Source organism: Struthio camelus, chromosome 1 (genome assembly GCF_040807025.1).
Source record: "Struthio camelus isolate bStrCam1 chromosome 1, bStrCam1.hap1, whole genome shotgun sequence".
Taxonomy (NCBI): domain Eukaryota; kingdom Metazoa; phylum Chordata; class Aves; order Struthioniformes; family Struthionidae; genus Struthio; species Struthio camelus.
In genome coordinates this window covers 194,889,491-194,903,672 of record NC_090942.1, presented here as the reverse complement: position 1 = coordinate 194,903,672, position 14,182 = coordinate 194,889,491, and the positions used below count along the sequence as shown (strand labels likewise).

The following is a 14,182-nucleotide window of genomic DNA, read 5'->3' as shown; positions in this document are numbered from 1 at the left end:
AGAGCTAACCCGACAGCCTTTCATTGCCCTCCTAAAACCCGAACACTGTGCTCCCATTTTGAAAGTTTCACCAAGAACAGGATCCAATTCTGCTTGCTCATCAGACTTGCTGTATAAGATAGATTTCATTTACCACAGTAACGGTAAATGGTTATACTACCAAATTCCATGTCTTTTGGACATGTCTTCTCCCACATTATTGAAGTAACCAGCTACTTTTTTGCTGTCTGCCAGTCTGGGAAACACTGAGCTACTGAAAAAACAGATATAGAAAATGCAGAGGTATTTTGTGAGTAGGTAGTCCAATACCTTTATCTCTTACCTCAGCCAACTCTGCCGGCTGGCATCTTCTGAAATGGGTTGAATGGAGCAGACCTAGAAGAGTGTACTATCCTTTTTACTTCCCTATGGTTCAAGGATCTTCCAAAACTACAACGTATATTCAATGTAATGAATAATTACTAGCTAATTTACCTTCATAGCCCTCACCAGTATTGATGAGTGTAAACAGACCATAAGATCATAGGAGAATTCAGGTTGGAGGGACCTCAGGAGGCTTCTAGTCCAACCTCCTGCTAAGAGCAAGTCCAGGTGGAGCAGCAAGTCCAGGGCCCTGTCCGATCAAACACAGAGCATCTCCAAGGACGGAGATTGCACAGTCTCTTTGGGTAACCTTTGCCATGTTTGACCACCTCCTGGTGAAAAGGTTTTCCATCTTCATAGGTGGAGAATAAGAAATTTAAGGGAGCTAAGAGGAAAATAATTTCTGTTTGCAGAATGTCTATATCGCTATTTTGTTTCTGAGCAAAGGCCTTGTCTCTGTAGGTTACAGTGAAGATGGCTGCAGAGAAGGAGCTGTGCACTGCAGAAACAGAAGAAAAGCCTGTGCAGCTGAAGCTGACAGCCAAGGCGAACTCAGCAACACCGGCCTATTTCTCAGTTGTTCCTCTGACTGTAGGAGAAATTCCAATTACTATTACTGCTTTTGACCCAGTTTCTGGGCACAGTGATAGTATCAGAAAGAACCTCAAAGTTGTGGTAAGTATAACTAGGAGAGGGCAGACACATCATAAATACGTCTTTCTCCTCAAATAAGACTATGCTTTATGTGCAGAGCTCTTGTGAAGGGAAAGAAATCCTAGAAACATAAGGTTGGGAGCAATCTCAAGAAGTCTAATTCTCAGCAAGGACTAAAAGGACGCTATAGCACAGGGAAGAAACTTCACCCTGGGGTGGGCTTGTGACTCCTGTATGTGGCAAGAATTATTCTGTAAGGCAAAAAGGCAATGCTCTACTCACAACACTGTTGCAACATTCTTCATACAGCCAGTGGTCATCACTTAGTATTTAGCTTCCACGTGCCTCATCAATATTTATAGAAGGTCTATTTTCCCTTATGAAGCCAAGCTTGAAGTTGTTCATCTACCGATATTTTGAGAGGGAAATAACCTCTGCTAATCACAGTATTTAACCCTATTTTATTCCCTCTAGTTAGTGGATCTTCAAGCTAAGCAGTTGCATAGGTGGAGAACGCAAAGGAAAAGAAAGATGCTGTATTGATTATTTGATCTTATTGTTCTCTTTTGAAATAATGAAAAGGAGGTGCCATTTTCAAAGTCAGCGCTGACTAGCACAGACTCATTACAGCACATTAGAAGCACGCTGAGCCATATTTAAATTACATAAAAAGGGAAGAATATGACTCCTTGCACCATTAATGTGAAGGCATAGTCCCAGCAATAAAGATAAGGCAAGGGATGCTGAGAAATCATTGTTACAAACCATAGCTTTTCTACAGATAAATACTGTCTCAGAATTCAGTGCTATACCAAAACAATTAAGGTGGCTGTAAACAGACCTTCATCAAAATATAGGCTTTTGGGATATGTGGAAATTAGCAGGAAAGTAAATTTGAATTTTATCAACAATATGAACTCAGAAGTTAGTGAACTTCATAGATGACCAGTGTATAAATAGAGTCCTGCCGAGAACTTGACTTGCATAGTACATTGAGCTGAAAACAAACTTTGAAGTTTTAATCTTCTGAGTTATTTTTGGTTTATAGTATTTCATCCAGGGAAATGTGTCAATAATAACAAAAAGGCCAGTAGAGTTCATTAGCATTTCATCTGAGAGACTGAAATTCTGATTTCAAGCTTCAGTTTCATCTGGAGAGAAATCTCACTCCAAAACAAAACTACTTCTGCCATCTGCTGGTCTACCGTAAGGGCTTAGACCAAAGTTTCACGTAGCTTATTCTCAGGTGTGAGTGCCTGCAAAAAGTTTGACTTTTTTTTTTTTTTTCCCCCCCTGCCTCAATTGTACAGGCTGAAGGTGTTTTGCGGAGAGAAGAGCAGACCATGTGCATTAATAGTGACTGTAAGTTACACGGAAGAGTGAGATACAGATGAAGTTTGGAGTAGGGGCAGTTCTTGTAAAGCCTGGTGTGAACATTCAACAAGTGTGATGAAATATTTCTTAACACAAAAATGTTGCTTTGGGTTGACAGAAACTTGTCAGAAATCTCTTTATCCAAAAAAATGCCAAAAACCTCAGGAAAGCCCAGTCATTTAATTCTAAACTTTTAGAAGTGATTTGTATTATTTCTGTGTTTCCATGTAGCATTCTTTTATTATTACAGGGTTTTAAAAGAAATTAAAAAGTGAAATTAAATTCTTCGTTTCAGTCCAACGAACAGTGTGGATGACTGAAAATTAAACTAAGTTAAAGCAAGATAATTTTTTTCCATAAATTTCCATTTAACATTTCTTATAACATTTCTGCCATAATTGCTATCAACTGTGAGACATTTCATGAAAAGTCTGTTCCAAAATTACAGCGTATGTTATTTGCATTCAAAGCAATGTAAGTCTTTATTATTTCTCTACAGTTAAGTCCCGTTCACTGGACCTGAACAGACCATCTGATATGGTACCAGGTTCTGACAGTCACGTGTTTATTAGCCTGAAAGGTAAATGTAACTTTTTGGCAGTAACTTTTCCATAAGTGGCACAGTATATGCACCTTTTTTCTGCTGACTCCTTAACATTGAGTCTCCAGTCCTTCCTAGGCTTTCTGCCATGATTCAAATATTTTGTGCTACATGCCCAGGCCATAGAAGAAGAGAAACCTGAGACTGATCCAGTACTTTACCCTTTCTAATTACTCCTCCCCACTTGAACTGGATAATAGCTTCATGCAGTCCCTCCTGCCTCACTGTCCCCAGACTACCTTTATGGAAAGGGCAGAAAAGAAGGAAAGGGTTCACCTTCTCTAATAACCCCACACAGCAAGTAGTCCTTTTGAAGTCCACAGAATTCTTCAGAAATAAAGACATCAGACTGTGATCTACAAGTTCTGGAAAGGTCTGCTTTTCTAGTGAGAAGATATCTATAACTATATATTCATTTAATCAAATCATATATATATATATATATATATATATACACACACACATACATATATCATTATCTGATAGCAAATACACAGAATTTCCCAGGAACTATAAAATAATGCATCCTTGAGACAAAGGCTATCCATTTCCAATCCCCATTCTAAAGTGCTTGAACTCATCAAATGACAAAAATCATAGGAAAAAAAAAGTTGCCCCAAATGTCTTACATATTTAAGGCCATTTTCTTTGTGCTCTGTGGGAGGACCAAGTCTGATTTGACAAGAATTTTCCAGCCTGAACCTGAGGCACCAGTCTTTCTCCCTCTTCCTGCTTCGCTGCCTCCAACAGCCCCAGGACTTTCTCCTTTGTGCTCCTTCATTGCCTCAGCCTCCTTCAGCTTTTCCAGGGCCTATTCTCTCACCCTTCATCTTCCTCCGCCTTGTAGAGTGATAATTAGCTAAAGACAGTGTTTCATAATGAGAAGTATCAGACAGCTGTGTAATCAGGCCATGTTCGAGTGTCAGCCTATAGTAAATATCATATTTTATTCTTTTTACATCAGCCAGCTTTAAATACAGTATTTTGGCATATGTCTTTTACTACAGGGAGTATTATGGGGGAGTCTGTTGAAAATTGTCTTACTGCTGCTGGAATTGATAAACTTATCCAGATGCCAACAGGCTGTGCAGAGCAGACAATGGTGAAAATGGCCCCTGCAGTCTATGCTATTGAGTACTTGGATGCAAGTGAGCAGTGGGTGAAACTTAACCCTGAACGGAAAGATGAAGCCATTAGGATGATTGAACGAGGTATGTAGGAAAAAAAAGCAACAAAAAAGAAAGAAACGAGCCTACACTGGTTTATAATCCCTTGCATTGCGTATTACGCTTTGTTGCTTGAGAAAGGACTGAGCATTACCTTAACACAGCCATGCAGAAGTACCATTGACAAGGCATGAGAAACAAGATTTAGGTGCCTAACTGTTTACATCTGACATTGCAGCAGTATTGGCATTCACAGTCACCCCTCTCCCATGATTAATTCAGAAGCATGAGTCCTTGGATGGAAGGAAAATCTGAGCTGATCACTGTCATCTGCCCTCAGAGTTACTGGATAGAAAAGGGCAGTTACAGTGTGTGACTCATTTCACCCTAATGTATAGGTGCAAAAAAGGCCAAGATGAATCATATCCTAAAAACGCTTAGTTGTCTCCCTGAACCACAGACAGTGCACCTGCCTTTATGAGCTTCAGATCCTATGCAGCACAGAATTCATCAATGAAGAACAAGGGTAAATACACAGATTAAAAACACATGCCAGTAGTTGCTGAGTGGTGGTGTTTAGTCATTTATCTAAGGTTGCCTAAAGCAACATGAAATCATGCTGATGATTATTTATTATTAGCAGCATTCAGTTCCTACATTGTGCTTTTATTGATACTTTCTAGAGAAGTTCCCTGGGGTAGAAAATGAGTTCTATAGAAATTATACAGACTTTGTCCAGATAACAGCATAATCAAGAACAGAGCTCACAACTCCTAATTTCTAAGCCTATATCTGACCCGGTAAATGATGTTTTGTATCCTTTTTGATTCCATGCTCCATAAAATCAACTGCTTAAAAAGACGACTGTATGGGAAAAAGTCTCCCAAGATTCATTATGCAGAAAATGCCTTGGTATCCACATATCTACAGATGTTTGCAGTGTTCAGGTTCTTCTAATGGCTCAACCAAAATCAAATAACACCTTTTAAGTTTAGCCTTTTATCTGTTTCACAGGTCATCTCACCCAGTCATTCCTCTTTAACATACTAGAGGACACTTCCATGTACTCTCCCGCTAGTTAATAATGCATGTCTCCTTGATAACATAAGTGATGTATGAAAACACCTAACAAATGTGCATATTCTCTGAATGGTATATATGCTGTCTTGTTCATATAGGCTATACTAGGCTGCTTGAGTTTCAAAAGGAAGATGGTTCCTATGGAGCGTTTAAAAAAATCCCCAGCAGTGTATGGTAAGTGTATTTTTCATAATCAGCCTTAGCTGTTTTTTTCTAAAATATCACTATTATAATTTGATAAATAGCATTATTTGGGGGATTTGGACTGGATTTTCAAAAGCTGGTGGGCATAGTGTTGCCTATGTACTTTTGTCACGGATAGTCAGCCATACAAGTCTCTAAGCAGGTTTAGTCCTTAATGAAAGAGGCTTATACTTAGCCGCTAATTATTTTGCATATGCCATAGAGTAGGAGGGTTTACGTTGTCATTGCAGCTCTGGTGGAGCATGATAACTCACTGGATTCCAGTGAGCTCACTGTGTTGAATCTGACTCTTTGCACAGAACAGGTATGTTTCTTTTCCCATCAATACGGTCATCTATAAATATATGTCAACACAAGTTTGGGACATTTTTTTTCATGCAGGTTAACTGCTTTCATTGTTAAAGTACTCACAAGGTGCAGAGAACACATTAGTGTCCAAGACGATCACATACTCAAATCCATTTCCTACCTGCTTAATCAACAGCAGGCGGATAACTCATTTCATGACCATCACCCAGTATTGGACAGGACTATGCAGGTGAGTCTTTAGTGTTTTAGACTTTTGTAGAATCTATTGCACATTTAGAGCTGTTAGGGATCAAGGGAATATTCTCATTTATTGAGTACCAACTAATTTATCTAAAAGAAAAGAAATCTGTAACGTAAGTGCAAACCCTGTAATGCAATGATCTATTAAAAGACCCATTATGTCAGAGAAGTATAGCTTGCATTTTGATACCTTTATTTTTTGATTCAGCTTCAGATAATTGTGCACCTGATCTCAACCTCTAGAGTAGGTATGAAATTAGTACTGGGATCTTTGTGCTATGCACAAATTTGTACCTTTTATTTCCAAAACCCATAGAATCATAATACAAATTGGAAGGGACCGCCAGGGGTCATCTGGTCCAACCTTGTGCTCAGATCAGGTTGCTCTGGGCCTTGTTCAGTCAAGTCTTGAACACCTCTAAGGATAGCTTACAACCTCTCTGGGTAACCTGTTCCGGTATTTAACTATCCTTGTGGTAAAAACCTTTTCCTAATATCTAATCAGAATTTTCTTTTTTCCACCTTATACTTGTTGCCTCTTGTTCTGCCTAGCTCCATCTTCTCTGTACCCTTTGATCACGTAGCTGTCAGCAGCGATCCTTGCCCCAGAGGCTTATTCTTGATGTCAGACAATAGAACTTCTGAGGAATTTATGTTAGCCTACGCACCTCGTGTAAACACCCAGAAATACAAGTTTGTTACGCTCTCCAAGCATCTAGGTACAAAAATAATATGCACCTTCTAAAATTCATTGAAAATACAGGTACCTCTGTACTACCCTTAAAAAAAGAGATTTTTTTTTTAGTGATCTTCTTCAAATGATTAGTGAGGCTTTCCCTCTCAAACCCTGTTCCTCAGTTGGTGCAATGCTATTGAAAACAACCACCTCAAGACCTGGCCTATGTTTTTTTTTTTTTTATTTTCGCCTGTGTTCATGCTGAGCTACTTAGCTTCTATTTCACATTTTCTTCAAGAACAGCTCATGATATTTTTGTACAGAGACTGAAATCTTTCAAAGCAAACAATCTGTCCTTTTGCCAGAGGAGAGCATGAACAAAAGAATTGCAAAGAGAAATGGTAATGAAAATGCAGATCTTAAGAAAAATGCTAAGGAGGGCACTTTATTTAGCTTATCAAGAAGCAGATTGAGAAATGATCTGGTTATGTGGATGGGTATGTCACCTTCATAGGGCGCAAGTTCTGATTTCTAAAGGGCTCTTTAGTCTATGAAGAGTAGTAGAGAAAAAAACAGTGGTTAGAAATTGAAGCCATAAATATTTCAATGAGAAACTGTAAATTTTTAACCATGAGTTAAACAGTTAAATATTTGATTTCCAGTTGAAGGATGTGGTAGGTTTTTCAGCTCTTAACAATGCCTAATTAAAACTGGCTGCCAGTGTAGAAGACACAAGTTATTGAGTAAAATTAAAGGGTGAACTGCAAGGCCTACACTCAGATGGTTTGACAAGAGGAGCTTTGAATTCGTGAAAGGTGATTTTATAGTTTAAAAGCATTGATAAGCATATTCATAAGCACGTACATTTAACTTTTCCTTTTCCTGTCTCATCTTCCAGGGCGGCATTAAGACAGCAGAAGAGGATTTGGCTTTGACAGCCTTTGTAACCATTGCATTGCAACAGTCTCTACCAGTTTACAATGAGCCATCTGATGCGGTAAGAAACCTGACTTTTGGTACCTAACTCTGAAGGCTGTTGACCAGTGGCATGTCCACCCTCCCATCTTACAGTACTGCAAAAAGGAAGGGATGTAGTCTATTTACTACATCTATGATGGACAAGAAAAGACACAACAGCTTGTACAACAAGGTGTTTTGAGTTAGACACTTCATCATCAATGGCTTTAACCACAAAGTAAAAGCTATTAAAATTGTCTCAAAAATAGCTGCACTGAATTATTCTAATTTCCTAGTATTCTCATCAGCATTAGCACTTACTAGCTTTGGACCACTTTTTCTATTTTCACAGATACAAGTGATCAGAAAAGCTGTGGCTTACATGAAAAACCATCTTTCAAGAAATCTGAATTTCTATTCTACAGCCATCACTGCTTATGCTCTGACACTTGTTCAGTCCAACAGTGAGGAAGCCCAATGGGCGATGGAAAAATTAAGGGGCTGTTCTTCTTTTGATGAAGGTGATAGTAACTTATTTTAAAAATTAAATTTGGAAAGTAGACTTCCTAATTAAAACACTTTAGCCCTCTTTAAAAAACTTGAGCCCTCTGCTACATGAATAAAGCAAATTCAAGCACACGGAGGCCATTTAATATTATAAAAGTGTATATATGCAAGTGTGTGTAATATACTTAATTGTATAAACTGCATAATTACATATTTTGATGTTGAAATTGCAATATGTAATTTATACGCTTGACATCACTTTCAAGTAACAACTTAGGGTTCTGAATTTTACATTATGACCTCCCCTGACAGTGGAATTGGAAAAAAAAACATGATAAATAATCAGTTGCCATTCCTGCTTCCTCCTCTCTGCTTTCTCACTGCCTACCAAAGTTTCTGCTCCCTGAAAGCACAGCAAGAAAAATGTTCAAGCCAGCTGAGGAGGAAGAAACCTTTGATGGTCAGCAGGATTGAGCAGCTACATGTGGGAGCAGTTTAAAATAGATTTACCAGCAAAGGCGAATATGTGTCTCCCAGTCCACCCCTTTTCAAAGCCCCCACACTAGCCCCTTCTTCCCCACCAGTGTGCGGCTGTGGTCAGTCCTGAGTCACTTCATTGTGTGGCTGCACAGCAAAGCTATTTATTTCTCAAAATTCCTTTAGTAAATCCATCATGGTTTAATAGCCATAGTTTAAGCATGAGGAATATGCTTCTCTTAATCAAGCCTAGACTTATGGGGATAATTAATACTATTATCTTTTGAGTACCATCCAAGACAATGTTACCGCTTCATTGGAGGGACATTGCTGTACAATGGGATTAACAGACTGTGATCATTGGCAGAATTGAAAACTTTATATGTTTTTCCTTTTCCACTCTCTCTGCTTCCCAACTGATCTGTTGCTCTCATGTTAGCATCTGTGATTTCTGGTTAATCAGTGCTATGACGTGAACTATCTGTCGTGCAGAATCATAGTCCTTTTTTGCAAATCTCTTTACCAACTGGATTCAAGATTGAGTTACTCTTGCAGCAAAGCAGCAGCGCTACTGGGGAAATGGCAGAGATGCAATCTCAGTGGAAGCCACTGCCTATGCATTGCTTCAAACTTTGCTCCTGAGGGACATGGAGTATGCAAGGCCTATTGCTACATGGCTGACAGAAAGAAGGAACTACGGTGGAGGATACTGCTCTACACAGGTACCTGACTATCAGCCCAGGTGGACTTCAGGGAAGTGGAAGAAAAGGGAGGTCCCCTAAGGACTTTATCATTTAAAAGCATCAAAAAAAATAATCTTGAATTTCTTCAGCATATGAGGCACACAAGATTTTGAATTTTTAATAAAAAGTGTTAGGAGCTAGTGAAGGTTTCTCGTCTTTATGATGACATAATAATTGAAGGTCAGGCCTACAGCGTTTTTCGGATTTTAATGATGAACAGGGAAGTTGGGACATGAAATGTCTGTGCCGGTAGGAACAGACAAAGACAAGAGAATTTCAAAGCAGCAAAAACCTAAAATAGCCTCAGGCGACCTGACCGCATCGTCTTGTCTATTGTTGCAATAGCTTGACATAACTGCTGGGTTTTTTTTCCATTTCTGTCTCACCTAGGACACAGTGGTGGCCCTGGAAGCTCTGTCAGCGTATAGCATACAATCATTAGGAACGGCTTCCACGAACTTGACTGTAAGAGTGGAAACACCTGAAAGGCAAAAAAGTTATCTTATTACTTTGACTGATAGTGATGAAGAGATTCAGAAGAAACTAGAGGTACACAACCATCCATTACTCCAATATTTTTCTTTCCTCAAACAAGAGAAATACTGGATCAGCTGGGCTTGCTTTCCTTATGTTAAGCAATCATGATGTAGTTGGGTCATAGTATTTTTCAATAGTTTAATTTATAAACAACCGAAAAGTCTTTCTACGGATTAAAAACAAACAAACAAACAAAAAAACAAAAACCAAAAAGTCCCAACCGCTTAGCAGCAAACTCATCGCATTTATAGGACCTTTTCTGCCTCTTCAAAGACTTTAGCATCCTGAATCTTTCCCTAGAGTGGAAAGAAGCCAGCAGTCCATTCAAAGTCTTCCTAGAGAACGAGGAAGAGAAATAGTCTGATATACAATGTGTTGGGATCTGTGAAAATCTCCAGTCTCAGCTACAAAGAAGAGATTAAAGTTGGGGAAGATACATCTCCTGGGCCCCAGAATGAGCAAGTAAAATGCTCCAGCCCTGCACATTAAAAATTCTGAAAATGTGGAGTTTCCTAACTCCTACCATAGCTCCTAGCATGGTACACATTTCCCATATCCCAGATCTGATGGCCAAAGGCAAGAAAGACTATCAAGACCACAGGAAAAAGAAAATAGTTTATATGCTGAGTACACGCTAAATCTCTACTTTTTTACCTTGATTTGCAGTTTGGTCTTGGGAGCAAACTTCAAGTTTCTGTACAAGGCAGAGGAAACGGGACTATGAGTGTAAGCTGTAATTCAGAATTCGCTTGGGTTTCTTTCATTTATTTCTTGAAAATAGAGTGAAAAAGTAATTCCCATGGCCTCATCCTTTGTGTTCCCACCTCCACATCTCTAAAATTTAGAAATTGCCCTGATGGTCAATTTACCTCTTCTTAACTTCATAAAGTCCTCAGTGAGAATAACCTGCTGGCAAAGGTGGCTGAAACTTGAAAGACCCCTTTGCGTTTGGGAAGGGGGAGTTATTTCAAAGGGCCCTGGCCAATTTGGACCATGGGATGCGCACATGAGAGCTCTCCTGTTTATATCCGTGGCAGTTCTCTGAGACTACCCTAAGCCTCTGGGAGACCCATGTTGCTCTTCACACTCCCATCTCCCATCAGCAATTTGCTGAGTACAAGTCCCAACTGAGTAAAACTCTTGTCATTTAAATTTTGTTTTTAGAAGTTTATGATTTGTGTTTTTATGTTAGGTATTAAAAGTGTACCAGTCCTCTGAGCTAAAGAAAAACACGTGTAACGATCTGATTTTGACAGTGGAAGTGGAAGGAAGCATTAAATACACCGGTGAGTGAAAAGGGCAAGTGGTATCAAAGGTGCAGGTTCACCCAACTGCTGATAATATTTGTTGGCTTTCTGGCCTTGTAGAGTGGGAATAAATGAGCAAAACAAGGAAAGAGAGAGGCCTCTGGACCGCGCAGAGCTATTGACATTTTTGTTACATTCAATTCATTTATATTTTTAAATGATTTAACAACCTTCTGGGCAACTGTAGATGCAGAGGTTAACTAATAGGTATACCAATGCTATTAGCAACTGCTCTTTGTTACTGGAAGGAGAGCTGGTAATCTCTCTTGATGGAGATCCTGGCTGCCACGCGGGGAAAGCTCAGCTCAGTTCCCTGACTGAGGAGAGACTGGCTGTGGTCCTTAACAGATCTGTTAGCAGTATTTTCATATTGTCAAGATGATCTTTTCCCTTCCCTGAAGTGTGGCATCATCCCCTCTACCTACATCTGCATTTCCTTTTCTATTTGAATCATTAACTGAGAGAAAGGGATTATCTTTTATGTATTTGTGAAAAGCCCAAATCCCATTCTTAGCTAGATTTGTTGGTTGATATTAGTATAATTATCTCTTAAGTTTTAACTTTGAATGGATTAGAAATAATGAAATGGAAGACAACAAAGGTTTATAAGTCCACGGAGATGGTATAACTCCCCCCATATCCTTATCATTATATAAAAAAGGAGCCAAATTAGCAGGTCCTTCAGTCAGGTTTGTGCAAGGCTGATTGTGTCTATCACCTCCAGATGCTGCATACTCTGAGGAAAACTATGATTATGAGGACTCCTTTGCTATAGAAAGCAGCTTGCATCAGCCGCTGTCTGAAATAGAGTGGTTTGACATTCACAGCAGAAGGAAAAGGGATGTCATCTCTCCCGGTAAAGCAGAATCACTACACTACAAAGTCTGTGTGAGGTAGGTCTGCCGATTTGCAGATTTTGTTAGAAAATGAATTCATTTTTGTAAAGAATTCTTGGTCACACCCTTCAAATCACTAAGCTGGGCATCTAACCTGCAAGTATGTATATATGGTGAGGCAACATTTTCTCTTCTATGGCAGGAGAGTCAATTTCCATGCAGGATACAAGGTGTAGGCTGTTTGCACAGATCTTGAACACTCAGTTCCAGATTCTGCCCCATCTGGCTCACTAGTGAGGTCTGGCACTCTAAAGTCCCTGAACAGTGAATCATTTGAAAGTGATCATTAACCACTGGTTTGTCTGTTAAATAAAGTAGACCTGATAGGGGTACAGTAATGACACATTTACAGAGTTTCACTGCTTTTTAGGGAGATACTGCCACTTGGAGGCTGCCACTTACCTTCTTCGTAGTCCCACTCTGGCCTCATGAAAGATAAAAGATGTCTATTACTATTTGCTGGGGTGGAGGAAGACAGATGGTAAAATCCTTTTATTCTGGTAATCAAGAAATCAGCAAAGGCAGAGCTAGTGAGAAAGAAATCCTCCCATGCAGAGTAACACTCGCACAGGGCCTACAGAAACATGAATGATGGCATTTCCTCAGTGGAAAATACCTTTCCACTGACTTTTGAGAGAGCCCCGGGAGCGGTGACTTTTACTCACCTTCACAGATAGCAGCAAGAACAATGGCAACTGGAGGACAAGAATTACCATTATTCCAAGGCTTTGCTCTCCTTAGTTAACCTTGGACTCAGTGAATTCTGGTTGAGGCATAATTTTCTTCATTTATTACTATGAGAAGTTTATCAACAATCAGATCCATTATTCTGCGGTACATTGCCGAGTGTTAGGGTGAGACTTAAAAGATAATGTCAAGTTTCAGTTTTTGTAATTAAGACACAGGAGACGAACTTAAGACACTGGCTACATCACCATAGCTACAGAGCTTCCCTGCACTATGCTACATCTCTTATGGAGAATAGAGGATGACAAAATAATATGTTCATAAAATACCACTAGGTGTATGTCGACGGTGTACCATGGCGAGATACCCCATCTGAGTGCATAATGCCCTCATTATCCAGCAATGACACAGTGACCTGATTTTTGAGAAGGTGGAAGCAGAAAAGATTGGAAGTCCAATATAAATGCAGAATAGGTAGTAAGGGCAATAAGGATTTAGGCCTTAGACAGCAAAGGTAGAGTTAATGTATATAACCTTATCCATAAAGAATTTGAACAAGCTAGCTTCTTAGCCTACCCCTCTAGGTAATAAATAAGAATAGACATCTTGCAAGTGCTGCTTATACTTCCTGTCTTCAAAGGATGGGTGGGATGAACTGTTCTTTGAAGGTGATTGTTTCTGCCTATCAGCTGCAAAGAAAGCCTAGTTGACAAGACAAGACATCTTGGTTTTAGATGACTAGTTGACTAGTTTGGATAACTTGTTTCTGCCTTATAACTCTTTATTAGGCAAGTAGCTAAGTTTCAAATTAAAATCCGCTAAGGAAAGTTAACTTGTACGGAATCTTTTGGTTCATCACTAGCACAGCTGAAGAGCTAAACTCTTCAGAGCAAGGCTAACTGTTCAGCGTAAATGTTCACTGATGACAGGTCTCCCTTATAAAGGTCCGCAGGTTCCAATGTGCCAAAGATGTCTCTCGTTGATCTCTCTCTGTTAAGTGGCTTGGAGCCTGACACAAAGGAACTTGAGCAGGTGAGAAACATACTTTTCTGTGCAACCTTTTATACCCTTTTCTATATAAATTTCACCTGGAAATCTTCCTGAAGTCCACAGAATAATGAAGGGAAAACTAAGGTTTTTGATAGACATATTTTCACTATTCTTGTTCTGAAAAAAAAAAAAAGTTGAATATATGTGAAAAATGACAGGTTAACGGTGTAGCTTTGGTAGGGTTCAGCCTTCTTAGTGGGTTCCTTTGTAACAGGACCTGGGTCAAGGCTCAGGAAAGCACTTAAATATTACTGTCCTCATTGAGTTAAAACATTTCCTCACTATACCGATTTAGGTTCTGTACCTGAATAAAATGGCTGAATAAACCTGACTGTTTCTTATATTGGGAAGAAT

At 39.3% G+C, this 14,182-nt stretch overlaps 1 protein-coding gene across 3 annotated transcripts in view; it reads left to right on the top strand.

Annotated features, from left to right (window-relative positions):
• The window catches only part of LOC104146508 (complement C4-A), a 48,105-nt gene that overhangs the window by 24,729 nt on the left and 9,194 nt on the right, over positions 1-14,182 (top strand). For all 3 annotated transcript variants that reach the window (XM_009678561.2, XM_009678562.2, XM_068929968.1), the window contains exons 21-34: positions 826-1,038; positions 2,328-2,379; positions 2,891-2,971; positions 4,000-4,203; positions 5,337-5,412; positions 5,824-5,980; positions 7,566-7,664; positions 7,977-8,145; positions 9,164-9,330; positions 9,742-9,900; positions 10,555-10,614; positions 11,081-11,174; positions 11,920-12,088; positions 13,723-13,810. In XM_009678561.2, coding sequence (XP_009676856.2) covers positions 826-1,038; positions 2,328-2,379; positions 2,891-2,971; positions 4,000-4,203; positions 5,337-5,412; positions 5,824-5,980; positions 7,566-7,664; positions 7,977-8,145; positions 9,164-9,330; positions 9,742-9,900; positions 10,555-10,614; positions 11,081-11,174; positions 11,920-12,088; positions 13,723-13,810 — 1,788 coding nt within the window. The remainder of the gene's footprint in view (positions 1-825; positions 1,039-2,327; positions 2,380-2,890; positions 2,972-3,999; positions 4,204-5,336; positions 5,413-5,823; positions 5,981-7,565; positions 7,665-7,976; positions 8,146-9,163; positions 9,331-9,741; positions 9,901-10,554; positions 10,615-11,080; positions 11,175-11,919; positions 12,089-13,722; positions 13,811-14,182) is intronic.